The sequence below is a fragment of the Schistocerca nitens genome, chromosome 2 (genome assembly GCF_023898315.1).
Source record: "Schistocerca nitens isolate TAMUIC-IGC-003100 chromosome 2, iqSchNite1.1, whole genome shotgun sequence".
In the NCBI taxonomy this organism is placed as follows: Eukaryota; Metazoa; Arthropoda; class Insecta; order Orthoptera; family Acrididae; genus Schistocerca; species Schistocerca nitens.
Genome location: NC_064615.1, coordinates 912,271,214 through 912,299,009, shown reverse-complemented (window position 1 = coordinate 912,299,009; position 27,796 = coordinate 912,271,214). Strand labels below are relative to the sequence as shown.

The window sequence follows — 27,796 nt, the reverse complement described above, 5'->3', positions numbered from 1 at the left end:
GTACGCAACAATCTTTTTATAAAGTATATTTCGAGTCGGCCTGCTTTTAGCTTTGTGGCATCGCCAATTTGTGTGTGTGTGAAATAGCTACTGCCTCCTCCCCTACATCACGATCATGTGACCGGGAATTAATTATTTATCAACTTCAGCAGCATTGCTGGATCGATTCCCAGTCCCTTCTTGTGGGCCAGCATTCCGCAGGGGTTCCCAGGCTAAACAGTGCTTTATTTGGAGCTCGGTCCGATCACGACCGACGGCGCGTGAAGGCTCAGTAGTGGCATGTTAAGGAACGAGAGAGAGAGAGAGAGAACATGTTTCGACAGAAATTTCTTGGGTGCTTTCGTTCGGGGATTAGCGTGACATCCTGTCAGTCGCAGGGCCTGAGCGGACACTTCTTGGACACTGGCGCGTGGCGCAGCCACTGCCATATGCATCGCTTTGCGGTACCCCGAGTGACCTGTGAGTGTGGTGGCGCGGGCCAGCGTTCTGTTTGGGCTAGTGAATGGCTGACAGTGGATGGTGCATGCTTTGTGATTGAAAGATTTGTAGCAGCGTACTTACGAGTGACATGTTTCTGTGTGCAATTTGAATAAAAAAAGCAATCGATCTACTGTAAGTACTTCTTTTCGGTGTATTTTACAATGCTTGTATCTTCCCAAACAACAGAGAATGATGAGTAAGAGAGATTCATTCCCTGCAAACTGAATTTTTGTAGAAATAAACTGTAGACCCTCTGCTATGTAACTAAATTTCCTGTCATGAGATCCGTCCTCTCCAGCATAGAGCCACCAATTTGTAGGTAGGGGGTGGGGCTAGGAGGGCAGGTTCAAATGGTTCAAATGGCTCTGAGCACTATGGGACTCAACTGCTGAGGTCATAAGTCCCCTAGAACTTAGAACTACTTAAACCTAACTAACCTAAGGACAACACACACATCCATGCCCGAGGCAGGATTCGAACCTGCGACCGTAGCGGTCGCGCGGTTCCAGACTGTAGCGCCAGAACCGCTCGGCCACCAGCGGCCGGCAGGAGGGCAGGGATGGGGTTTTGTCAGAGAGGGAGGGGTTAGTTAATAGATCAATTTAATCAAGTAGTTAATCAAATTCATAGCATCAGAAGAGGCTATTAGAATAACTGAGGCCAGATAGAGAACCTGTATCGATGAGGGGGAGTTTTCGTGGGGATTTGGGAGGAGGAGGGTAAGGGGAGGAACAAACGAAGGATTATCCTCACAGGGTCATAATCCTCTTTGCAGAACAGTAGGTTAAGGACCTGTCAATCAAAGGAGAACAATAGGTTTACCTCTAAATGTATACTTGCCCCTGAATGTAGGCAACCCACACTAACAAATTGTGCTGATGCCTGCTTTGTACCTCTACTGACACATTACTGTGAAGCTACGTAACTTGCACAAAGACAGATGCTATTAGCAAGGATGTATGAAGGAAACAGAAAGAAAATAAATCAGTTTTCACCTCCACTTTAACACTTAGTGATACTCCAAAGGCAACTGCTAATTATTACGTGTATTAAATGACTTGCAAATTCGAGTGAACAGTAACCGTGAACACCTGAGTCACTGAAACTAACGATGGAAAGTGGCATTTGCTTTGCAATTAACGATCACATTGTGCCTTGTTATCTGTTTACCAATGTGTCATTAATTGAGGCTGTATGCTTGACATTTTGCACTTGCACTGCCTGATACATCTACAGTAGGGGTGTACATTTCTCCAGCCAACTGGCAATCTACGAATTTGGAATTTTTCAGCATTTTTAAAGAATACTTGTAGTGTGTCTTAGCAGGTAAAATTTTGACATCGTGTTTATTTTGGTGTATTCAGGGCAGGTTTCGACATGCTGGATTGAACTGTGCCCTTATCACTGAGATTCACTATGTTAAGCTGAATGATTTGGTATAATGTTTACAGCAAATGAATCACATTTAGAGAAGCTGGCTATTAATCTACATTGTTATCCAGATCTACACCTCCTTTAAATGACTTATTTCGACATGACCACAAGTGAATGCCTTCCTAATTCTTATTGAATTCCATCTCGGGCTCCATCTCTGATAGTCTGACCACTGACAAGAGAATTTCTTGTTTTGTTTCCTTGTTCTGTACATATATACTGTGCATTAAAACAAACTGAAGTACTTACAATGGGATCATTTAAATTTTAGGTCTTATCAATTTCCATTTTTTCTGTAAAACTTTTTGGTAATTGGGGAAATATTAAAAATTTATTCTAAGTAAAAAGAAAAAGCAGTACACTAATAACAGTCTTTTTAAATTTGGCTGTGAGCATTTGGGGATGGAATTAAATAGAAATATCATACACTGCCTTACAACAAAAGCATCCAGAAGATATGGTTTGATGTCAACATAGTGTCATACACATTCACACCATTGGTGGGTGTGTAATGTTTAGAGCTGCAGTTCTCTATGACACAATGGCCACTAAAGTGCATTAATGTTGCTCATTTTTATTGTTGGTGCTAGGTCTGGTAGGGTATACAAGCGGCATGTACATTGTCAGGTAGTGAGCGATCATTGTGAGTGACATGGAGATGCTGCATACTTGTGTAAAATAGTGTTATCAGCACCTGGAAGTGTCAGGGGCCTGATTGTGGATCTGTATTTGGTCAGATAGCCGAATCATGCAATAGCAGGATTTGTGGGGCATTCATCTGTGCAGAGGGCCGATGTTGACTGCATGCTAACATAGGGTCAGGCATACTCATTGTCAAGGTTCCAGTTGGCCATGTCTGACAGTCGCAAGTGAGGATAGCCATATTGTCCATCACATCTACACCAGCAATCTGAGGGCAGTTAATGGACTCCCTGCAACATTCTGTGTCATCCCACAGCATTGCTTGGAGACTATCAGTAGCCAGGTTAGGAAATTGCCATCTCATTTGTAGGCTGCCATTAGCACCACAACATAAATGGCTGTGTATGAAGCTGTGCTGTGAATGGGAGGCATGAACCACTGATGAATGGCATCACATTATGTTCAGCAATGAGTCATGGTTCTAAGCCAACCCAGATGACCATCACCGATGGGTATGATGGTCAACTGGGGAAAGGTTCAATTCTTCTAATGCTTTGGAGAGGTATAGCAGTGTTAATCCTGGCATCAGGCTATGGGGGGCCATAAGGTATTACTTGAGGTCATGAGTGGTAGTGATTGAGGGCACTCTTGCAGCACAAAGTACATCATGGACATTTTGTGTTGTAATGTCTCCTCTTTCATGTGACAGTATATGTTGCCATTTTTCAATAGTACAATGCTTGTTTATCCATGGCATGTGTCTCTAAATACTTTCTCCCACATTTTGCCACACTCGTATGGCCAGATAGATCCCCACATGTCCTCAATGCAGTATGTGTGGAACCAGCTTGGACATCAACACTGCCCCAGTTACAGTATACAGTATATCAAGGACAGGTTACAACAGTTATGGATCATCTGTGCCACAGGAGAAGGTACAAAAGGAATTACAGCATGACTTTGCTTGAGGGATGTGTTGATAGGATATGATCAAGGACTCACAGAATTTAACATGCTAGTGGTGGAAACAGGGAGTGGAGCAGGGAGGCTAAGGCTTGAAAGCTTTAGGCAACTGCATGTATGACTAGTTACACAGAAATGAAGATCTTTTCACAGATGTGACTAGCATGGAGAGCTGTATCATATTAGCATTCTCAGCATGTTTCTCATATTTCCTTCATTACATCATTATTCTCAGCTGAAAGTCTCATAATGAACACCCTATTCACTGATCAAAGTATTCCTTGTATGCTTCAAGTTGATCAACTCAATAGTTGTGATAAAAATTTCAGTGGCCAGGCCCAGGATTATTGACTAGTGATTATGAAATAACATTTCACTGAACATCAATTTCTTAAATACGTTACATCAAATATATTTTAATTGTTCCTTGTATTATCAGTATAAAGAAATAGGAGTATAATACAATGTTTGTGATCTCAAATCGCAATGTTATGTGATGAAATTAATGTATCTGCATTGACAGTCTTTCACCAATTTCTTCTGTAGTTTCAGTCTTACTTTTTGGCAATCGCTGCATCGAGCAGTTTCTTAAATTCTAAGGCTCCTGCATGGTTAATTTCTTCATAAGATGGAATTGCTTTCTTTGCGCGCACAAACCAGGATGCAACTTTAGAGTATTTTTTTATATCAAAGCCAAGAATCTGGAAAAAGAAATGATAATTCGGCATATTGACACAGAAATGTTCATAAATCGAGCAGTCAGTTTAAAATGCTAATTCTAAGTCAATATGAGAATACAATTAACGTCCATTTTATGCTTAACATTATTGGAATCCTATGGGAACGTCCAGAAATTGAAATTTAATGAAAATGTTTATACTGGTTATTGCTTCTTTCATAATCTTACAATTAATTAAAATTTCATTCCTTGAAGACTGTATCTATGTAAGGGGATGTCTTTTCATTTTTTAGCATGTAAAATAGTATTGTAACTGCAGTACATGCAAACACTGTGGAACGATGTTTAATCATCATATTTTCCATACATCATGTTTATATGAACCTATTAATAAAAAGCGGTCACAATGTTTTGTTTTGCTTTCTTTGAGTTATGACTGCAGTTTAAATAGAATTCATTCAAATTTTATTTCTGTCCTTTAATGTTCCACTGTGATTGGGACATTGTACACATATTAGTTCTCAAGAGAATGTCCCAATAAAAGTCCGATACACAAAAATGAGAAGATCGATACTCATCTGGTTGAATACTACGCATATCCATAAGGCAAGGGATAAAAAATAGCTCAAATGCATGAATTCTTCAAAAGCTACTCAAGTTTGTGACGTAAAAAATACCAAAACAGAAGTAATATTTCACTTCCTGCAAACAAGCTCTTACCTCTGCTGTACTGACTGATGCCATTAGGGAGAAATCAGCAATAGTGATGGAGTTACCAGCAGCCCAATCGTTATTTTCTAAGAATTTGTTCAGAAACTCAAATGCTTCTTCCAGTTTCTTTAAATTCTCTGGGTTATAACTCCCTCCAGCGAAAATTACAGGATACTAGAACAATGTATTAGATTAATAGTGGCAGAGATTAATCAATGACCCACCCTATAAATATCATTAACTAGGAATTTTTCACATTCAGAAAGCTCACTGTATTTTTTGAGGCTTTCAAATTAGAGTTTTTATGACTATCTGATGAGTGTGATAGTGGTCTGTGGAGTCCTGCTGCGCAAGCAATTGTTATAATTTACAAAATGCAGATGCTGTCTTATCTATACAGAAATAGTATGATGGTTCAAACGATAGTACAGATGTCTAGCAGACTAAATATAAATAAGGAATCTAGAGGGTCACATCAGTTAGATGCAGAAGTTCAGAGTAATGAATACAGTCATTCTTTAGACCTGAGAGTATAATATGAATAAATATGAGAATCAAATACATATCAGTGAATTTTATATTAAGTTCAGCTTGCTTTATGTGCAGAGTAAATTTTCATTCTATAGCAGAGTGTGTGCTGGTATGAAACTTCCTGGCAGATGAAAGGACTTGAACCTAGAAACTTTCCCTTTCATGGGCATTCATTATGGAAACCGTCCTCGTCGCTGTAGCTAAGCCATGTGTGTGCAATACCATTTCTACTGGTAATACTAGTCCTTAAAATTTTTCAGGAGAACTTTGATGGAGTTTTGAAGGTAGGAGATGAGGTACTGGATGAAGCAAAGCAGTGAGAATGGGTTGAGAGTCATGCTTGGATAGCTCAGTTGCCCATGAAAGACAAAGTTCCCCAGCATCAGTCTTCGTTTGGCACATATTTTTAATCTCCCAGGAGGTTTCAGTTTGATTTAAATGGTTTGAAGATCTGAAAACATGCGAATTCATGAACACTTACAGCCTAATTACTAAATAATAAGAATAAAGTAGAGTGTAAACTCACTAATTTTACACATTGTAACTAAAATAAAAAGTCTAATGCTGAAAATATCACAGTATGTACCATTACAAATAAAAGAAAAAAAAACAGAGTTAATCGAGATTGGAATCCTGCAAGGAATTTTTTCAAATAAAAGAATCAATGAAAAGTATAAATGAAGCTCTAACAGATACGTTGATCAGAAATTTTAGCAGTACATGAAACATATATGTGTGTAATCTGTCCACAGATACCAGGCAATTTGTAGCAACTGTAACCCAAAACAAGTGGTAGGATAAAAACTGGCAGCTGGGTGTCTTGAAAGCCCCAGCCATGGGGTGTAAGTAAAATGTGATGATGGTAAGTGGTGTCATATGCCTTTCGTAGGTCAAAAAGACTGCAGTGAGGTGTTGGTATTTAGAGAAAGCCTATCAGACAGATGCTGGGTTTTTATTTGGTTTAAGGATTGAGATGATGATACATTGCCATGGGAAAACAACATTTAGCCAAATACAGTTGAAGATCCTGAGTGGATGGATTATTTCAGTAACATTCAGATGCTGTCTGGGGCCATTTGCATGGTGAATCAAGAGCCTGAAGCAACTTCTATTCAGTGAAATTTCATTATTTAATTTGGCACATGAGGGGTGACGGATAAGAAGATATCTTCAGCTTGCCATTTATTCAAAGTGTAGATGGCTAAGAAGACGACAAAACGCTGTCCCACCATGGGTCACAAGGTGTTCAGCAACTACCGATGCATTGGTAAAAATATCACCATGAAGGAAGAGATCTGGAACAGTTTTTCATCGTTTGCGACCAAGAGGACTACAATGCTTGGCCCACACCTGGGATAAAGAGGGATATGCTTTCAACGAGGGAGTGTATTGTGCCCAACATTACTCCTTACTGTATTTAATTAAACAGTAAACCTTTTTATGAAGTTGCTTAAAAATGAGGAAGATGGTCTGTGAAAGGGTGTCGCTAAGGCATTTCAGGATCTGTCAACAATTCTGAATAGCAGTGGGGCAAAGGGGGAACGAATTCTGTAGAAAGGGAAACAGAAGTTTCAGTGGCATGGGAGATCGCATCACAGACGCCTCCCACAACCCTGCCGATGCAATATCACAGAGAGGAGGCAAAGGCGACAGCAGAAGTATACATTGCCAGTGGACCAATTACCATGTTGGGCTCTTTCAAGAGCCCAAAGTGGTACTTGGTTTACTGAGCAGCTAAAGGGAAGTGACAGTATCGTTGGAAAGTGGTCACTGTCAGAACCACTGTAGCGAATGTACAAGATTGAGATTGTAAGGTCGATACTCAAAAACGTGCTACGGCTGACACTGAAGCGGGTGAGAGTATCCTTATTGAGGATATGCAGATCAAAACTGGAAAGATGCTGGTAGGCCAAAAGGCCTCTACCTGATGAAGTGGTACTTCCCTACAAGAGGTGGAGCACAATGAAATCCCCAAGAGCGAGAAAGGGGGAGAGTTGTTGGATTAAGATGGTCATTTCAAAGCAAGTAAATTCCCCATCTGGAGGTGAATAAATGTTACAGACAATGTCTGTTGGAGTCTGTTGCGCTTGCGCTGCTATCGTTTCCAGCACAGTACAGAGAGGAACCTATTCACTGATGACATCTATGAGAACCAACGTACAGACACTTCCAGATTTTCTCTCAGGAACAGTACAGTACTTCAAAGAGGTGGAGAGTGATCATTGGTTGAAGAAGAAATTAGTTGTAGTTGTTGTAGTTCTGGCAGATGACAGTAATATCTATTGCAGTTCCATTGGATCAATATGTTAGAGATGGTCTGGTCAAGTGTGAAGGGTCCAAGAGGACACGTCGTGCCCCAGAAATGCTGCCTGTCATTTTTGGGGTAGAATAACATAAACGACGAGCAAGGAACGTCACCTTCGAGATTGGCAGCGTGTGTGGGTGTGCGAGTCGGGGGGGGGGGGGGGAGGGATAAGAGGGCGGGAATTCTATACCTCTGGGGTCATCGGAGTAGGTTTCTCCTAAGATTTATTTTTCTTGTCCTCACTCATCATTTTTGACAGTCTAAATTCTTGTCAGAGCTTATCTGCTTTGGGTGTGGGAATGGAAGAAGAATGGCACCTCAGTGACCCTCAGGCTGTGGTTCTAAAGTCGTGGCCTGGTTTCAGGTCTCTGAAGATATCTGCCTACAGAATTCCCGAGAAGGACTCTGTTATCATTAGTCATTGGAGGAGGATGCTGTTACTCCAGCCAGGTGCAGGGAGGGTTCCCAAAGATGTTTCCACAGAAACCATGAAAGGGAAGGGCATGTCATACCAACAGTCGGGTTTATTTGTATGACTACCACATGTCGAAATCAGGGGAGTGAATACACCAGGTACTGCTGACAACCTGGCTACAATGGTGGCAGAAGTTGATATCATTGAGACTAGATACAAAGGTCTCTCACCTTCCTTGAGCAGATTAGCACATTTTGGGACTGAGGATGGTGGCTGTTCCTGCAGTTGACACAGACAGTTGGTTGTATATATCGCTAAGTTTTGTGAAATGGCTGGCGACAGTCTCCTCAAATTGGATCATAAATACACTGGGAAGCTGTATGCCTGAAATGCTGGTATTTACAAAACCACATCAAGGTGGGAAATATGGCTTCACACTGCAGTAGTAACATACGATTTTGCTCTGTTCGAAAAGAGAATCCCCCTCAAAAATGAGGATGAATGCATCTGTATTGTTGACATACAGGAAATATGAAGTTGGTTCCTCACCTCTTCAAGTGTTTGCATAGTTCTTCATCTGTCTGCAGCTTTAGATGGCAAGGAAGAATTGGTACCTGCACCTTGTTGAGGTTTTTGTTTACAAGAGAGTAATATACAGATCTGGTAGGATTTGCCATCTTAATTAAGATGGAACCATTCTGTACTTTGCTAAGGGAAGAGCGTCCACCAAATACATTTTCAGTATTCTCCACAAAACTACTCTGTTGTAGTAGAGAGAGAGGACCTCTATTTGTTCATATGCAAACCATGAACTGAGAGGAGTAATTACCTACATATTGTTTGGAGTGAACCTTCCTAGGGTCGTAACAGCCGGTGCTGAGGTGTGGCCACTTTGAAGAGACTGCAGGGCCAAGCAGTTAATAGCTGATAACAATGGTCACTTCACGACATCAAATATAAGCCATAATGCCGCCTACTTCAAATGGGGACTCTTCCATTAGACACCACACAGCGCTGGTTACTTGGCATGGTGGCTAGAGCCCAGAGATCTGGTGCACCCAGACATTCTGGGTACAGCGCATACTTCCCCACATGGACACTAAACATAAATTAACTCAAATATTTGGTGTAAAATAATGGAACATAGTGGGCAAAGACAGAATCAATGTCCTATAAGCAAGTTAGGTTTTTAGGAGTGAATCATTTCTAGAGAATAAGTTGAAGAAACAATACAATCAGAGAGTACAATTTGCAGCACAGGAATGGAACAGAAAAAGTACACAGTGACTTAGGAGCCAAATGCTTGTCACACAGGTATTCAGAAAGAGAGCTGTGAGCCCCCTGAGAGGGAGGGGGCTGGTATTTGTAGATTAGTAGCATTTGGTAAATAAAAGGTTTTGCTACACATCAAGTTTGACACCCTGTCCTAAATGTTATATTCTACCAGACGACAATTATAAATTGTGGTATGGCTTGCAGAATTTGGTACTATTCACATACTAACAATACTTTCATTGTGCCTTATAAAAAGGTACCTTGTTAGTGCAAGTATCAGAGACGACTTACATAATAATCAGCAAATCTAGCGTAAAGTGTCCCAACATCAAAGTACAGTCTTTGGTTCACCAATCCTCTCTTCTTGGCTTCCTTAGGATAGAGTGAGTCATCTTTGGCATACTTATCCACCAGGTAACCGATTATGGCACGGCTGTTGAAAATTATGGTGTAAGAAGGGTGTCACAAAATACAAAGTTCAAACAAAAAGATCTAAGGATTGTATTCAAATAGATTACTATCACTCTCTTACAGGTATACATTGCTCCTTAACTGTAACAAGACAATTATTTTATAGTTAGCCTATATGTGTCATACAGTAGCATTAAGAATTTCGTCTCTGACCTATTTAGATCAACTTAAAAAAATAGAAAACTGGATAATTACCTCTCCCAAAGGTAAAAGCCATTGTCATCAATTGTAGGAACTGTGTGCATTGGATTCATCTTCAGAAACTCTGGTCGAAGCTGTTCACCTGCCACTAGATTCACATGTTTCAAGTTGAGATCAACACCCACAGCTCTTGCAACCATCTGGACTGCTCTGCAAGGAGCACTGCCCGGAACATAATACAAGTCCATAGAGGGCATACTGGAATGGGAAATAGGACATTGTTAAAATGTTTGCCTAATGTTTCAATCATTATATTAGCATGTAATTTTCTGCTACTAAAACTTTTGTTACCTTGTGGAAACTCAACACTGTCAGTAGTAGTAGGAGATCTAGTAATAATACGGCTGTTAAGATCAAGTACAATAATGCCATAAATGAGAGAAATCGTGGTAGGGAAATGTTGACTACTGAGTGTGCCATCCCCATGACGTTATTACGAAAATTTACGAAACTAGTGCGACGATATAAAAACAATCGTAATAACGAAAATATTGATAAAAGCCATAAAGACGATGTGTTCTAATTATTGCTACGAAATACTGTAAAATAATATAGAAAAAGAACTGTGAAATACGAAAACTTTGTATTTCAAGGATAATCTGTGAACAAAGATAAAAATGAATAGACAGTCCTCTAACGAGGAAGAAAGAGAAAAAACTCTCTTCGTTTTTTTCTTGATTGTAGAAGGTCACCATTGACGATTCGTGATGAGAATGGTACCGGTATGCGTTTATTACTAATAGTGTAAGAAAAAGAATTCTCATGATAATAATAATTAATTCTATAAATGCGTAAACTTGTGTTTTCCTTTCAGTAGTGTAGGGAAAGGCATCTCATAATTATTACTGAACAATTTGCAGTTTTCATGTATTGAGCTGATTTTGTTTCAAAGACGCCATTACGAAAGAGAACATAATTTTAAGTTTTTCATAACGCCACACGGCTTAAAAATAAGAAGTCACTCGCTTTCGAAGAATTTTAATCAGTTCTATAACAAGATTTCAATGCGACCTCACAGAAATCCCAGAGTCTCTTCTCATTAACAGAACAATGAAGTTGGTCGGATTTTAATGCGCGCGACATTTAGCTTTGCTACATTTCATGTCTTATACGTTAAACACAAACATGCTAGACTGCTTAAACTCGCAGTTGAAAAAAAATTACATGCTAGACTGCTTAAACTCGCAGTTGAAAAAAAATTAACATCACGTGCACTACAATCCAAACCTTTCACGTAACCGTCAAGATTTTGGTGCACTTTAACACAGCATTTCAGCTTCGTGTTGCAGAGCGGCGCTGCGCGTCTGCAAACGACGAAAGATATATGAAACATAATATTCTAATAATGACAGGTTATCAAAAAACTAAAGTGTGTGGGGCCAAAGCGCCAAAGAAAAATTACATTTCTTTTTATTGAAAATAGCAAAGCTCAATTAAGGATGCTTTAATGGTGTTGTACTTTTAATTTGTAACCTTTCATGTCATAGAAAATCATTACGTGTTACTACAATTGAGTATTCCACATTTACAACTGAATTTACCATTGATACAGAGAATAAGTCATCTTAATTATTTATTGTGCTACACGAACATTGACAATAACTTCATACAGTATGGAAAGAAGTACATGAGACGCAAATTGCAGATCAGCTGGTAAAACAATTACCATCCGCCACCAAAGAAGTAAGCACTTGTCACAAGCATCACAGACTGCTGGACAGCCAAATTATTTCTTCTGTCTGTGAACATGAACTACTTAGGTAACTGCTTTATAGTATCAGCTACTGTCTGCTGCTATGGATAGCATACTGTCAGTAGTACAATGAACGGGCTTAGCAGTTTATCCATGCAAGTTAGATGGATATCTGGTACTGTTAGTGTTGTGATGAATACGGCTGGAAAGTCTAACTACAGTAATGAGCCATCTGAATAGATAGCTACTTTATGCTATCTAGTGTAGCTATTCATAGCGAGTGAAGCCAGAATCGACGTCTTGTGGCCGATCTAGGTTGTCAGCAGTGAATCGGCTGTAGAGAATTTTAAGTAATCTTCTTCTCAAACATTTGCACACAATAAAAACTTTTAACTGATATAAAGCCATATTATAGTTATGTCCACTTGGCCACTTACATTGTTTCCCATTAAGCAATGTAACATTCCACTCATCTAGCCAAACATTTAGTTCCAACTCAACACATTTTCTGCCTTCTCACTTTCAAAAATATTTCGCATGATATCAGGTTGCCTTCTCAAATTCTGTGAGCTCAGTCATAATAGCTAAAGCCTCAGTAGTTGGTAAATTACAAACATTTGACACACAATTTTAAGTGTCATGTTAAATGCTGTGCTTCTAGAGCACCACTAGTCCAAGCCTTAGAGAGGAAGGAAGATGGTACTGACTACATCGTTCTGAAAGAAAACAATGTGTAATCAAAGGGTATACAGTGAGGTGACAACCTGATCTAGTGCAGCAGCTCGGCGTGGAATGAACTCAGGTCGTCGGAAGTCCCCTGCAGAAATACTGAGACATGATGCTTCTATAGCTGTCAATAATTGCCAAAGCGTTGCCGGTGCAGGATTTTGTGCACGAACTGACCTCTCGATTATATCCCATAAATGTTCAACGGTATTAAAGTTGGGCGATCTGGATGGCCACGTCATTCTCTCGATCTGTCCAGAATGTTCTTCAAACCAATCGCGAACTGTTGTGGTCTGGTGACACGGCGTATTGTCATACATAAAAAATCTATCGTTGAATGGCTGCAAACGATCTGGAAGTAGCCGAACTTAACGGTTTCCAGTCTATGATCGGTTCAGTTGGACCAGAGAATCTGGTCCATTCCATGTAAACACAGCCCTCGCCATCATGGAACCACCACCAGCTTGCACAGTGCCTAGTTGATATTGGGAGGATGACTTCTTGGAGTCTACACACTACTCGAACCGTACCATCAGCTCTTACCAACCGAAATCGGGACTCATATGACCAGCCCACTGTTTTCCAGTCGCCTAGAGTCCAACCGATATGGCCACTAGCCAGGAGAGGCGCTGCAGGGGATGTCGTGTTGTTAGCAAAGGCAGTCGCGTCGGTAGTGTGTTGCCGTACTCCATTGACGCCAAATTTGGCCGCACTGTCCTAACGGACATATTCGTCATACGTTCGAAATTAATTTCTGGGGGTACTTCAGGCAATGTTGCTTGTCTGTTTAGCACTGACAAATTTATGTAAACGCTGCTGCTCAAGTTCGTTGAGTGAAAGCCAGCGGCCACAGCGTTGTCCGTGGTAAGAGGTAATGCCTGAAATGTAGTATTCTCGACACAGTCTTGAAACTGTCGATCTAGGAATATTGAATTCCCTGATGATTTCCGAAATGGAACGTCTCATGCATCTAGCTCCAACTACCACTCCGCGTTCAAAGTATGTTGATTTCCGTCGGAAACCTTTTCACAACAATCATCTGAGCACAAATGACAGCTCCGTCAATGCATTGCCCTTTTATACCTTGTCTACGAGGTACTACAGCCATCTGTATATACGCATGTCGCTATCCCATGACTTTTCGTCACCTCAGTGTAATATATTGAACTGACATTACAGAAGTTAGGATGACCAGGAAACAATATAAAGGTGACTCGTTGCAATTATGGATCCAGATTTTTGCCAAAGAATTTAGTGATCACTTAATTTGTGCTTAATTATTAAGTTTAGTATTAACAGGAGAAAATGAACAATCTTTCCTCAGAAAGAGTTAAAAATTAGTCTCAAAGTATTAGATTGATTGTTATGTTGTTTGGGTGAAAATTAGACAAAGCAATACAGTACAACTGCACATGTTTGTATGTTCCGAACATCAACAAAATTCCGTATATTATGTCAACTGCTTCTCTTTATGAAGTGAAACTTTTCCACTGACAACTGGACGGAAGAAAATTACCTGTTCCAGTGCCATAAAGCAACTTCGTTGCAAACCATGTCCCTGCCTACTCAGTTGATAAAATACTTTCAAAAATATAATGAATAATAGACCTGAAAGTACATGCATATAACAAACAGATTGCAACAAAGTGTTCTGAAGTGCTGCCATTAATTCCAGTACAAAGAAATGGGAGTGTGCAATTTGGCTTGTACTGATATTTGAAAAAATAAGTTACACCTAAAACATTTATTTTGTTGGGAATTTATTGAAATTCAAGTAGTAGACCAGTAATGAAGTATTATTCATGTGCAAAAAAATCTCTCAATGAAGCGAACATTGTGGTATCTTCTTAACAACTCTATGTTAATAAGCACAATTTCTAAGAGCTTTTCTATTTACTGGACTGGCACAACTGGAGTGCTGGGGATACTCAACAACAGCCTAAACGAATTTTGTGGAGTCATCGGAATAATTATAAATTTTGCAGGTATGAATATAAAAAAACTCAAAATAGGACACTAAACTTAATTTATTACATTTGTCAACGGTTAATATTTACTGTGTAGATAGCAAAGGAAAAAATGGAGGAATATGACAAAGTCATTAGACACCGAGTGCTAGCTCTGACAGGGCAAGGACTGGGAGGGAAGCTTCAGTGTCTGTTTCAAAGGAACCATCCCAGCTTTCAAATAATTATCACATCAGTTACATACGTATGGCTAACACTAAGCAGTGAGATGAAATGTGACAAACAAGTGAAGTCACTAATAAGGAAAATCGATGGAAAACCTAGATTCGTTGTAAAGGTTTTGAGAAAGTGTCACGACTCTGTAACGCAAATCACAAACAACCAATTGTGGAGTGTGGATCTCATGTGAAGAGTAACGACGAAATGGGCATGACAACAGACCCAGAACAAACTACGAGTAAAACAAGCCCTGTTAGACTCATAACAAGTTGTTAGTTCAAAATAAGATGGAGAAAAGACAGACAGAAATTAAAGAGAGAGAGAAGGAATTGATTCCTAGGGAGCTTAAATGGGAATCTGTGGGAGAATGGCGAGTGTGATATTGGAAAATAATTGATACTGAATGAGACCAGTTTGTCCATGGTTGCAGTGACTGTTGTTCTCCATACTGTGTGGTACCATACCCAGAAAACTTTTATGCCAACTGACTCCGGCCATTGAAGTCTATGCATTTAAAGGTGATGACATTCTCAAGAGAGTCTGTTGGACACATTTAAAGAGCCAGCATTGGAGGAAGACCGTGTAAATCGTGTAACAGACCTGCTGCAATCACCCTATATTTCTCTTAAGGATCATGATGATAAGACATACTGGGGCCCACTCAGATGAGTACAAACAATCATTTTCCCCTCGATCAATACGCGAATGGAATGGGACACAAAAATACTAATCTTGGTACAAAGTACCCTACGACAGGCACTGTGTAGTGGCCTTGCAAAGTATATACAGGGTGTTTCACAACTCACGTGACACACTTCTAGAGGTTGTATAGGGGACTTAGTAGATCAAGTTTTACACAGGAATCTATGTCCGGAAGCCTCAGCCAACGATGCTAAAGAGCCAGTGAATATATGTGTATACAGGGTGATACCGTGATGATGTACAAACTTTCTAAGATGACGGAGAAGCATAAATGTATCAATTTCAGGTAAGGGTCCTTGTACCGGCAAGAACGAGTTGAAAGTTATAAGCAAAAACCGTTCTGATACCACTGACGATAGGTTAAAATGGTTCAAATGGCTCTGAGCACTATGGGACTTAACATCTATGCTCATCAGTCCCCTAGAACGTAGAACTACTTAAACCTAACTAACCTAAGGACATCACACAACAAAAATGTCTCTGAGCACTATGGGACTCAACTGCTGAGGTCATTAGTCCCCTAGAACTTAGAACTAGTTAAGCCTAACTAACCTAAAGACATCACAAACATCCATGCCCGAGGCGGGATTCGAACCTGCGACCGTAGCGGTCTTGCGGTTCCAGACTGCAGCGCCTTTAACCGCACGGCCACTTCGGCCGGCTCATCACACAACACTCAGTCATCACGAGGCAGAGAAAATCCCTGACCCCGCCGGGAATCGAACCGGCCTCTGACGATTGACTACATATATTGTTACTGTTGTTGCCAAGATTGTAAGGTAGGTAATTCTCAGGGATGGTAGTATGGACCAAAGTAAGATAAAAATGTCCAGTAAAATGGGCTCCAAAATGTATACCTGAGGTTCTATGAGCACTTCTTCCTCCTCGCTGCAGCGAAACATACACTACTGGCCATTAAAATTGCTACACCAAGGAGAAATGCAGATGATAAACGGGTATTCATTGGACAAATATATTATGCTAGAACTGACATGTGATTACATTTTCACGCAGGTTGGGTGCATAGATCCTGAGAAATCAGTACCCAGAACAACCACCTCAGGCCGTAATAACGGCCTTCATACGCCTGGGCGTTGAGTCAAACAGAGCTTGGATGGCGTGTACAGGTACAGCTGCCCATGAGCTTCAACACGATACCACATTTCATCAAGAGTAGTGACTGGCGTATTGTGACGAGCCAGTTGCTCGGCCACCATTGACCAGACGTTTTCAGTTGGTGAGAGATCTGGAGAACGTGCTGGCCAAGGCAACAGTCGAACATTTTCTGTATCCAGAAAAGCCCGTATAGCACCTGCAACATGCGGTCGTGCATTATCCTGCTGAAATGTAGGGTTTCGCAGGGATCGAATGAAGGGTAGAGCCATGGGTCGTAACACATCTGAAATGTAACGTCCACTGTTCAAAGTGCCATCAATGCAAACAAGAGGTGACCGAGACATGTAACCAATGGCACCCCAAACCATCACGCCTGGTGATACGCCAGTATGGCGATGACGAATACACGCTTCCAATGTGCCTTCACCGCGATATCGACAAACACGGATGCGACCATCATGATGCTGTAAACAGAACCTGGATTCATCCGGAAAAATGACGTTTTGCCATTCTTGCACCCAGGTTCGTTGTTGAGTACACCATCGCAGGCGCTCCTGTCTGTGATTCAGCGTCAAGGGTAACCGCAGCTATGGTCTCCGAGCTGATAGTCCATGCTGCTGCAAACGCCGTCGAATTGTTAGTGCAGATGGTTGTTATCATGCAAACGTCCCCATCTGTTGACTCAGGGATCGAGACGTGGCTGCACGATCCATTACAGCCATGCGGATAAGATGCCTGTCATCTCGACTGCTAGTGGTACGAAGCCGTTGGGATCCAGCACGGCGTTCCGTATTACCCTCCTGAACCCACCGATTCCATATTCTGCTAACAGTCATTGGATCTCGACCAACGCGAGCAGCAATGTCGCGATACGATAAACCTCAATCGCGATAGGCTACAATCCGACCATTATCAAAGTCGGAAACGTAATGGTAAGCATTTCTCCTCCTTACACGAGACATCACAATAACGTTTCACTAGGCAATACCGGTCAACTGCTGTTTGTGTATGAGAAATCGGTTGTAAACTTTCCTCACGTCAACACCCCCCTGCGAGTTCGGGGGTTAGAATAGGCCCGCGGTATTCCTGCCTGTCGTAAGTGGCGACTAAAAGGAGTCTCAAATGTTTCGGCCTTATGTGATGGTCCCCTCTCGGGTTTGACCTCCATCTTTCTAAATTCTTCCGAAGAGCGAGCCAATTGGGGAAGGGCGCCTTACATGGTGCACTGTATCCGTCGTGCATTGCGACCTTTAGCCGGTTTTTTCATCGTTGCAATGGTGTCCCGCTCGTTTTCCATCTCTTGGGCGATACCACCCTGCACTCTACGGTGTTGTTTTTAACTGCGACGACGACCCTGGACATTTTTGCACCTAAGATCCAGCACGGTAGCCAGTCCGTTGTGGTGGGGCCGCCATGTACCCTCTTGGTTGTAGCCCCCTGACAACACAGGGATCACTCTACTGATGCCTGCGCCGTTAACTCCCCACGTATGCCAAGAGTAGATGCCCATCTCCCTGGGGCATCTGGACTCCCGGCAATGGCCATCCTGCCAGGTGGCCTTTGTTGTGGCTGGGTGGCGCCGGTGGGGAGGGCCCTTGGTCGGAGTAGGTGGCATCAGGGTGGATGACACGCAATGAAGCGTGGCACATCTTCTCTTGCTGGTGGCCAGCCACCAGCAGTCTCTAAGCGTTCGAGGGCCCATTTTAAAGGTAACGTTTATGACCCCAAATCGTTCCCCTCCCTCGCCACACCATGGGAGGAACGAAAGGCATTGCATGAAAGTGAGACGTATTCGCCCAGATATCTTGTCTGTACCAGAGCTGATGCGGAATCTTTTATATCCGTGAAGCCTCAGTTCTTTGTAGAGCATTTAGAGGACAAGTTTGGGGAGGTGGAGGGCTTGTCCAAGATGCGGTCCGGATCGGTGTTGATAAAAACGGCATCCTCTGCCCAGTCGCGGGCCTTGCTCGCTTGTACTAAGCTGGGGGATGTCTCCGTCACTATCACGCCCCATAAAAGTCTGAATATGGTCCAGGGCATTCTCTTCCACAGGGATCTCCTTTTACAGTCCGATGACGAGCTGCGCGCCAACTTGGAGCGCCGAGGTGTCCATTTCGTCCAGCGCGTCCACCGGGGTCCGAGGGATCGTCAAGTTGCCACTGGTGCCTTCATCTTGGCCTTCGAGGGTGACACGTTACCTGAGAAGGTCAAGGTGATGGTGTACTGTTGTGAAGTCAGGCCATATATCCCTCCCCCGATGCGGTGCTTCAAGTGTTGGAAGTTCGGCCATATGTCTTCACGCTGTGCTTCCGACCTCGTCTGTCGCGATTGCGGTCGACCATCCCATCCTGATCATCCCTGTGCCCCGCCTCCAATCTGTGTGAACTGTGGTGCGCACCATCCGCCTTGCTCGCCGGAATGTCCAATTCTGCAGAAGGAGCGGAAGATCATGGAAATCAAGACTCTCGACCGCCTGACGTACACTGAGGCGAAGCGGAAATATGATCGGCTTCATCCAGTGCGCATGACAGCTTCTTATGCCGCAACTGTCACTCCTGCTACCGTTCCATCCGCTCCAGCCAGCTCTCAGAGTCGAAGTCCCACACCTGCCCCCTTGATGGTGGGGGGCACTAAACCCACTGTTGCTCCTGCTCCATCTACTTCAGGAGCAACACCCCCCCACCCATCGGGGACATCAGTTCCCCCTTCCCAGCCGGAAAAGCGTAAGACTTCTTTGGCTACTCTCGTAAGGAAGGGGTCCCTTGGGGACCTCCCTTCGCAAGTTCCGACCGGTACCAAAGCCGACAGCCGCAAGTGGCTTAAACAACCGCCGGTCCCTGGTCGTCGGGACACACGGTCGTCGTCTGTCCCTGAGACTGACCCAGTGACGCCCTCCCAGCCTGAACCACCCAAGGCGCAGCGCGAGAAGCAGAAGAAGAAGAAACTCCCCAAGGCTACCGATACTGCGGTGGCACCCATTCCATCGCTTCCTACAAGCTCTGCGTCTGAGGATGAGGTGGAGATTCTGGCGTCCGCTGAGGACATGGATCTCGCCAGTCCCTCGGACGCAATAGATGGCTGTTGTACAGGTGGTGACTCAGTAGCAGCAGGGGCCCCGGAGGCGTAATCTGCCTCCCCAGTCCCTTCACGCATTTCCCATCCATGGCCAATACCATCCTCCAGTGGAACTGCAGCGGTTTCTTCCACCATCTAGCTGAGCTCCGCCAACTTATCAGCCTTCATCCTTTCCTTTGCATTGCTCTGCAGGAAACTTGGTTTCCAGCAATGCGAACCCCCGCCCTCCGTGGCTATCGGGGTTATTTTAAGAACCGGGCAGCTTATGAAAGGGTGTCTGGTGGCGTCTGCATATATGTCCTTAACTCTCTTCACAGCGAGTTTGTACCTCTACAAACAGCTTTAGAGGCTGTCGCTGTTCGGGTGTGGACGCCACAGGCTGTTACCGTCTGCAGTATTTACCTTCCACCGGATGGTGCTGTCGCGCAGCATGTCCTGGCTGCTCTGATAGCCCAACTGCCGCCACCTTTCTTGTTGCTGGGCGATTTCAATGCCCACAACCCTCTATGGGGTGGGCCTGTCTCCGATGACCGCAGTCGTGCCGTGGAGCATTTGTTGGCTCAGCTCGACCTTAGCCTCCTGAACACCGGTGCTCCCACACATTTCAGTGTGGCCCATGGCTCGTTCTCGGCCATCGATCTCTCTCTTTGCAGCCCCGGACTTGTCCCATCTCTCCACTGCAGAGTGCATCCTGACCTGTGTGGTAGTGACCATTTTCCCATCTATTTGTCACTGCCCCAGTGTCATTCTTCGGGGCGCCTGCCCCGCTGGGCTCTCCACAGGGCTGACTGGCCGGGTTTTACTTCCACAGCAATCATTGAGTCCCCCCCCCCCCCCCAGGGTGACATTGACGAGGTGGTCCGTGTCTTCACCACGTCAATCATTTCGGCGGCCGAGGCTGCCATCCCCCGCTCTTCTGGACTCCCTCGGAAGAAGGCTGTACCCTGGTGGTCGCCGGAGATTGCTGAGGCTATTCGCGACCGTAGGCGGGCCCTCCAGCGTCATAGGCGGCACCCGTCTCTCGAGACCGTCATCGCCTTTAAGAGGCTCCGTGCCTTCGCCCGTCGTCTTATTTCACGGCGTAAGCAGGAGTGCTGGGAGCGGTATGTCTCGTCCTTGGGCTCCCGTGTCTCCCCCTCGCTGGTGTGGTCCCGGATACGGCGGATTTATGGACACCAGACCCCTATGGGTGTCCCTGGGATCTCCTTGGACGGCGCTGTCTGCACGGACGCTGCCGCCATTGCTGAACACCTTGCTGCGCACTTTGCTCAGAGCTCTGCGACTGCAACTTATCCCCCCGCCTTTCGCTCTCTCAAGGAGCGAGCCGAGCAGACGCCATTATCGTTCCACACACATCGTTCTGAAAAATACAATGCTCCTTTCAGCGAGAGGGAATTCCTCGCTGCCCTCGCCGATTGCCCTGATACAGCACCAGGACCGGACTGCATCCACGCACAGATGCTGAAGCATCTCTCCAGGGACTGCCAGAGACACATCCTCACCATCTTTAACCGCATTTGGAGCGAGGGCGTGTTCCCGTCGCAATGGCGAGAGGGTCTTATTGTCCCCATCTTGAAGCCCAGTGCGGACCCACTGGCGGTGAACAGCTATCGTCCCATTACCCTCACCAACGTTTTGTGCAAATTGCTCGAACGTATGGTGGGGCGGCGTCTGTGTTGGGTCCTTGAGTCGCGCGGTCTCCTCACTCCATCCCAGGGTGGCTTCCGTCGGGGCCGGTCTGCCACGGACAACTTGGTGCGGCTGGAATCTGCTATCCGTACGGGCTTTGCCCGTCGTCAGCATCTCGTTGCTGTATTTTTCGATCTGCGGAAGGCGTATGACACCACATGGAGGCATCACATCCTTGCTACGTTGCATGAGTGGGGTCTTCGTGGTCGGCTCCCGGCTTTTCTTCAAACCTTTTTATTGCGCCGCTCTTTCCAGGTGCAAGTGGGTGCCGCCTCTAGTTCATCTTATATACAGGAAAATGGGGTACTGCAGGGCTCGGTGTTGAGCGTCTCCTTATTTCTAGTGGCCATTAATGGTCTGGCTGCAGCCGTGGGGTCGTCGGTGTCTCCTTCTTTGTATGCCGACGACTTCTGCATCTCATTTAGCTCCACGACTACGGGAGTCGCCGAACGCAGGCTGCAAGTAGCCGTTCGCAAGGCAGCATCATGGGCTCTGACTCACGGGTTTCAGTTCTCTGCAGCCAAGACTCGAGTTATGCACTTCTGCAGGCGTCGGACGGTCCACCCTCATCCTGAACTTTACCTCGACGGTCACCTGCTTGAAGTGGTGGACACTTGCCGCTTCTTGGGACTCGTGTTTGATGCCCGGCTCACATGGGTTCCTCATATTACTCAGCTGAAGCAAAAATGCTGGCGGCACCCCAACACCCTCCGCTGCCTCAGCCACACATCTTGGGGTGCGGATCGCTGCACGCTGTTGCGATTGTACAGAGCCCTTGTGCAGTCCAGGCTTGATTATGGGAGCCTGGCCTATGGGTCTGCATCACCCTCAGTGTTGAAGTTGTTAGACCCCATACACCACTGTGGGGTTCGGCTAGCCATTGGAGCTTTCCGTACGAGCCCCGTGGATAGTCTACTGGTGGAGACCGGGGTTCCCCCGCTGAGGATTCGCCGCCATCGACTGCTCGCCGACTATGCTGTCCACGTGCATTGCTCGCCCGGCCATCCCAATCATCGCCTGCTTTTCCCTGCCGTGGTCCTCCATCTGCCCGAACGGCGACCTAGGTCTGGGCTTTCTATAGCTGTCTGCGTCCAGTCCCTGCTGTCCGAACTGGGGTCATTCCCTCTTCTGCCTCCCTTCCGGGTCCGTGCACCTACGCCTCCCTGGTGTTTGCCCCGGCCGTCCGTCCGTCTGGACTTGGCACAGGGACCCAAGGACTCGGTTCCGCCTGTGGCCCTCCATCGCCGTTTTCTTGCGCTCCTCGCCTCATTTCAGGGCTGTGAGACTGTCTACACTGATGGTTCCCTGGTTGATGGTCGCACTGCCTACGCTTTTGCTCACGCTGCCCATGTTGAACAGCGCTCCTTGCCGGCATGCTGCAGTATTTTTACTGCAGAGCTGGTGGCCATATTGCGCGCTCTTGAGCATATGCGTTCCTGCTCAGGTATGTCCATCGTCATCTGCAGTGACTCCCTGAGCAGCCTCCAGGCCATCGACCGCTGCTGTCCCTGTTCTCCTCTGGTGTCCTCTATTCGGGAGTCTGTTTCCACCATTACCAGCTCTGGTCGTTCGGTGGTCTTTGTTTGGACGCCAGGTCACGTTGGCATCCCGGGGAACGAACGTGTCGACAGGCTGGCCAAAGGGGCGATCGACGCCCCAGCTGGAGATCGGCCTCCCAGCTCGAGATCAGCAGTTGGTGTTGCGCCGTAAGGTGCTTGGGATGTGGGCTGCTGAGTGGCGTGGCCTGACATCCCCGAATAAACTGCGGGCTGTTAAGGAGACGACCGATGTGTGGCGCTCCTCCCTGCGGGCTTCTCGCCGGGACTCTGTAATCCTGTGTCGGCTCCGCATCGGCCATACCTACCTGACGCACGGCCATCTTTTGCGTCAGGAGGATCCCCCCCTGTGTCGGTGTGGGTCCCGGCTGACGGTCGCCCACATCTTGTTAGAGTGTCCCCGACTGCGCACCCTCCAGCAGTCTTTTAATCTCCCGGGCACTTTGCCTTTGGTTTTAAGCGACAATGCCTCCACGGCTGATGACGTTTTAAATTTTATCTGTGGTAGTCCTTTTTATGGTTCAATTTAGGGCGGTCCTGCACCTTCCCCTGTCTGTGACTTTTGTCCTCACGTCTCTCCATATTTGTTGCTGTTTTGGTGTGTAGTCAGATGGTTGACTCTTTCCCTTTTTTTGTTCTTGTGGTCAGTCAACCAGTCTCCGGCCATCTTCTTTTCTTCTGTTTCTTTCTGTCTGGTGTTCGTCTGTACTCTTCTTTTCTGTAGTGTTCGTTGCCTAATTTGTGTTTTTTAGTGCCGGGGGGGGGGGGGGGGGGAGTCTCCTTCCCCTTGGGGTTTTATCTGCTCCGCGACTTTATGTCTCGCCTGTTTTTTGGAATGGGGGACTGATGACCTTAGCTGTTTAGTCCCCCTTAAACATCCCAACAACCACCACCACCACGTCAACACGTTGTGTCGCCACCGGCGCCAACCTTGTGTGATTGCTCTGAAAAGCTAATCATTTGCATATTTCAGCATTTTCTTCCTGTCGGTTAAATTTCGTGTCTGTAGCACGTCATCTTCGTGGTGTAGCAATTTTAATGGCCAGTAGTGTATCTTCTCTATTGAACAAGTACTCTTAACTTCTCAGGTATGCATTTTAGAGCCCATGTTTACGGGACAGTTTTTCTTGCTTTGGTCTGTACTACCACTTCTGAAAGTTACCTATCCTAAAATCTTATCAACAACAACAATACCAGTACATGTATTCCAATGTCAGAGATATCAGAACGGTTTTCCCTTATATCTTTCGACTAATTCTTTTCCGGTACAGGACCCTTACCTCAAATTGATACATTTATCCTTCTCCATCATCCTAGAAATTTTGTAGCATCATCACGGAATCACCAAGTATGTAACCGACATTTACAGGCGCCAGCGCTTATACCTTTGATGCTCTGTAGCGTCGTTGGATGACATTTTCGGACATGGGTTTCTATGTGAAACGTTATCTACTAAGTCCTCTCTACAACCTCTATAAATGTGTAACATTAATTGTGAAACAACCTGTACGTAGATAACCGACTTCAGGGAAACTTACCTATCATGATCTGATGGGGATTTAAACCCAACTTCTGCAAAATACGAGTATGGTGTCACAAGTACTGAACCACCTGGTCCCACGTGAGCTCAGCAGCACTCAGCTGTTGCACGTTATAAATATGTTATTCGTCTTTATTCGCTCCGTTTACATGCCCTAATATCTTGTCTCCTTGACGTTGTTACTTTATATAAACAGAGAAGCAGATGGGATACCTTCTGGTCTGTTACAAGAAGCAACTCTGCATTCTTCAGCATTTTGCAAAAACATACGATTATTTGCCTTATTGCCAATTGTTGCCATGTAAAGTGAATACGATTTCCCTTGCACACATATTCAACTGGTATGCTGTAGCTGTAGCAGCACACGGCTGAATTCTTTATAACTCTTGATTAAATGGCACTACTGCAAGATTCATCTTATTCGACGTCAATGTGCCAGCTTAGTCCCGCGGGTGCTACGGGAAAACCATAGGTACACCTTTCAAAGCCGCATTTTATAGTAAAGTTCCGACCTTTACTGGGTGGTGGGAAGGCTTTATCTTTTATAACGGGATCCCTGTTAAATTCTATACAGAATTTGTAACTGACCTAGCTTCCATTTAAACCATGATTTACCGTTGTTCCTTTGAACAAAGATGTGCCTAGTTGTACGAAAAGGACACAGATCACACCTGTCTATAAGAAAGTTGCAAAATCATACACTGCAGGGTTTCCTGGTAGGTATTTGCGTTATTGCTGATATTTATATTATAGGCATTAGGCTGTGGTCCAAGGCATAGTCTTCAGTCTAGGCGTTTTGTCTTCCAGTACTGGATACCTTCACAGAAATTACAATCATCGCAAGCAGAAAAGAGGAGTGATCAAAACATTGGTGTACCGGGCTGAAATAAACTAAGAACTACAGGCCTGGAAGATCTCCTTGATTTAAGAATGGCCTGCAGAAGAAATGACTACTCATACAAAGAAATAAATCCAGACTTGTATCCTAAAAAGGCGTATTAATTCCAATACAAAAAAACAGTAAAAGGGAAGCTTTCCTTCCATTTGTAAAAACTGTCACAGATCGCATCAGCAAAACACTCAGAAAACATGGTATTGATACAGTTTTTAAACGAACAAGAAAGGTGCGCTAAATTTGAACACTGCAAAGAATCTACGGACGACGCTCGCCACAGCAGATGTACATAAAGCCCTTCGCACTTGCGACCAAGTATAGATTAGAACTACGAAAAGAAGCATTAACACCCGCGTTACGGATTACAGGAGCAATTGTCGTCTGAATAAGACGGAATAATCAGTAGTAATAGATCACGCTCTAGGACTGGGAAAGCACAAAATCCCTTCTCCGAACCGAGCGAGGCGGCGCAGTGGATAGACACTGGACTCGCATTCGGGAGGACGACGGTTCAACCCCGCGTCCGGCCATCCTAATTTAGGTTTTCCGTGATTTCCCTAAATCGCTCCAGGCAAATGCCGGGATGGTTCTTTTCAAAGGGCACGGCCTACTTCCTTCCCCCTCCTTCCCTAATCCGATGAGACCGATGATCTCGCTGTCTGGTCTACTTCCCCAAAACAACCAACCAACCCTTCTCCGACACTATGGTTTTAGCAAGATCTAATATGTAATTACTACGTTAGGATGTACAGAGAGGCCATAGAAATACAAAAAAGCATAAAACAATTTTCATAGGAAAGCAGATGGATTGAAAAGCCAGAGTGCCAGCTCGCCCCCCCTCCCACCCCCCCCGCCCCCCACCACTCCCACTTCCCAGCTCCCATCAACAAGCCCCATAGCATACGTCGGCGCGATGCCGCCATCTAGACAGCAGTCTGATGACGGCACTAACCGACCGTTGCGTGGATACATACAGACAGTTCGGGCTGCTGAGCTTGTTTGAGACTGTAACACCTATCTGAATCGTCAAAGCCGCGGATGATGTCGGCAGCATGGGAAGACGAAACGCCAGACAGGTAATTATTCCTTGAACCGCTACTTAATGCCCGTAATGGAATTATCAGCAATAACACAGATACCGGTGAAAACGCGCTTTCTGTGACTCTCCAGGGAGTCAAACGTGTAACCATTCGCACTGTCATCCTCTGAACTTTCAATATTCCCGTTAGTTCTGTTTGAGCAATAGACGGGGTCGCACGAGTTATTGTAAAGAATTTTCTACTAATGAACCTATGTTACCATTCCATTTCATATCTCTTCAGACTGTATTCCAACAGTGACTCATTGATACTATAATCATAGGAAAATTTCTTTTCTGCGCCTTGTGAAGAGCACAATTTTAAATTTCTGATCGTTTAAATTTCTGATCTGCCAATCTGTGTACAAATTAGAAATCCGATGAAGATGTTTATGAATATTTATGCAGCTTTTTATCGGATAGCAGTTCAACAGCATCATATGCGAAGACGTTTGGGTTGACGTTAAACTCTTCGCTTCCCGTATGTGTATCTGCGTACAGAGCCCATATAACGCCAAAGATACAAGCGCTAATGATTTGTTTACGTTCTGCTATGTGTCATTATCTACTTCAACAACTTTCGGCACTCTGTATCGTCAATTACAACTAACAGAAATATTAAGCGGATAAATAAGCACTGGAACTGAATATGTTTTTATTTATTTTATTTTATTTTTTAAAAATTTATTTGCTTTCGGGACGGGCTCATATAGCCATCTCAACACTGTAATGTCAGTTATGACTATACGAACGTAAGGAGAATACTACACACAGAAAATTTCCGACCCCGCCAGGCATCCCTTCATTTAACAATCCGCCGCGCTGACCGCGCAGCTCCTCAGACGGAGGAAATGAAGAGGTTAATAATGTTTTATATGAGATCATGCACGGCTTAGACTGGAGCATCCCTAACATATGGGCTGTATTCCATTCGCCGCTCTTTTATGTACGAGGTACACCGGGACGAATCTAAGTGTTGTGAGGACGTATGATACCAATACAGCCGGCCGGAGTGGCCGTGTGGTTCTAGGCGCTACTGTCTGGAACTGCGAGACTGCTACGGTCGCAGGTTCGAATCCTTCCTCGGGCATGGATGTGTGTGATGTCCTTAGGTTAGCTAGGTTTGAGTAGTTCTAAGTTCTAGGGGACTGATGACCTCAGAAGTTGAGTCCCATAATTCTCAGAGCCATTTGAACCATTTGATACCAATACACCCCGTCGTTCAGCAATGACTTGGGACACGCGCACACTTCCTCGCAAACGTTCAGTAAGTTTTCATTCTGCGTCAGACGGTGACGTAGAAACGCGACAGATTTCACTAACAGCAACAGAAGTGAACACTTACGTGATGAATTCTGCTACCACAGTGCACTGCGAGGATATCACCGCCGATCCAACTGTAGAACTAACGTGCCTGCTGCCGCTCTTAAATA

At 44.7% G+C, this 27,796-nt stretch overlaps 1 protein-coding gene across 1 annotated transcript; it reads right to left on the bottom strand.

The window, feature by feature from the left end:
- Positions 1 to 3,915: 3,915 nt before the first annotated feature.
- On the bottom strand, positions 3,916 to 27,796 carry LOC126237231 (glutathione S-transferase 1-1-like). The gene is made up of 5 exons (XM_049947123.1): positions 27,709 to 27,796; positions 10,102 to 10,305; positions 9,727 to 9,868; positions 4,919 to 5,083; positions 3,916 to 4,220 (listed from the first exon to the last, which is right to left on the bottom strand). The coding sequence occupies exons 2-5, from the start codon at positions 10,302 to 10,304 to the stop codon at positions 4,074 to 4,076; spliced, it is 657 nt and encodes a 218-aa protein (XP_049803080.1). The 5' UTR covers position 10,305; positions 27,709 to 27,796; the 3' UTR covers positions 3,916 to 4,073.

Bases quoted from the DNA above. Each gene is read 5' to 3' on its own strand.
- LOC126237231 (XM_049947123.1), bottom strand. From the start codon at position 10,304: ATGCCCTCTATGGACTTGTATTATGTTCCGGGCAGTGCTCCTTGCAGA. The intron at 9,869-10,101 runs GTAATTATCCAG...AATTTTCAACAG, and splicing joins GGCTTTTACCTTTGGGAGAG to CCGTGCCATAATCGGTTACC. The intron at 5,084-9,726 runs GTAAGTCGTCTC...ACATTGTTCTAG, and splicing joins CTAGATTTGCTGATTATTAT to TATCCTGTAATTTTCGCTGG.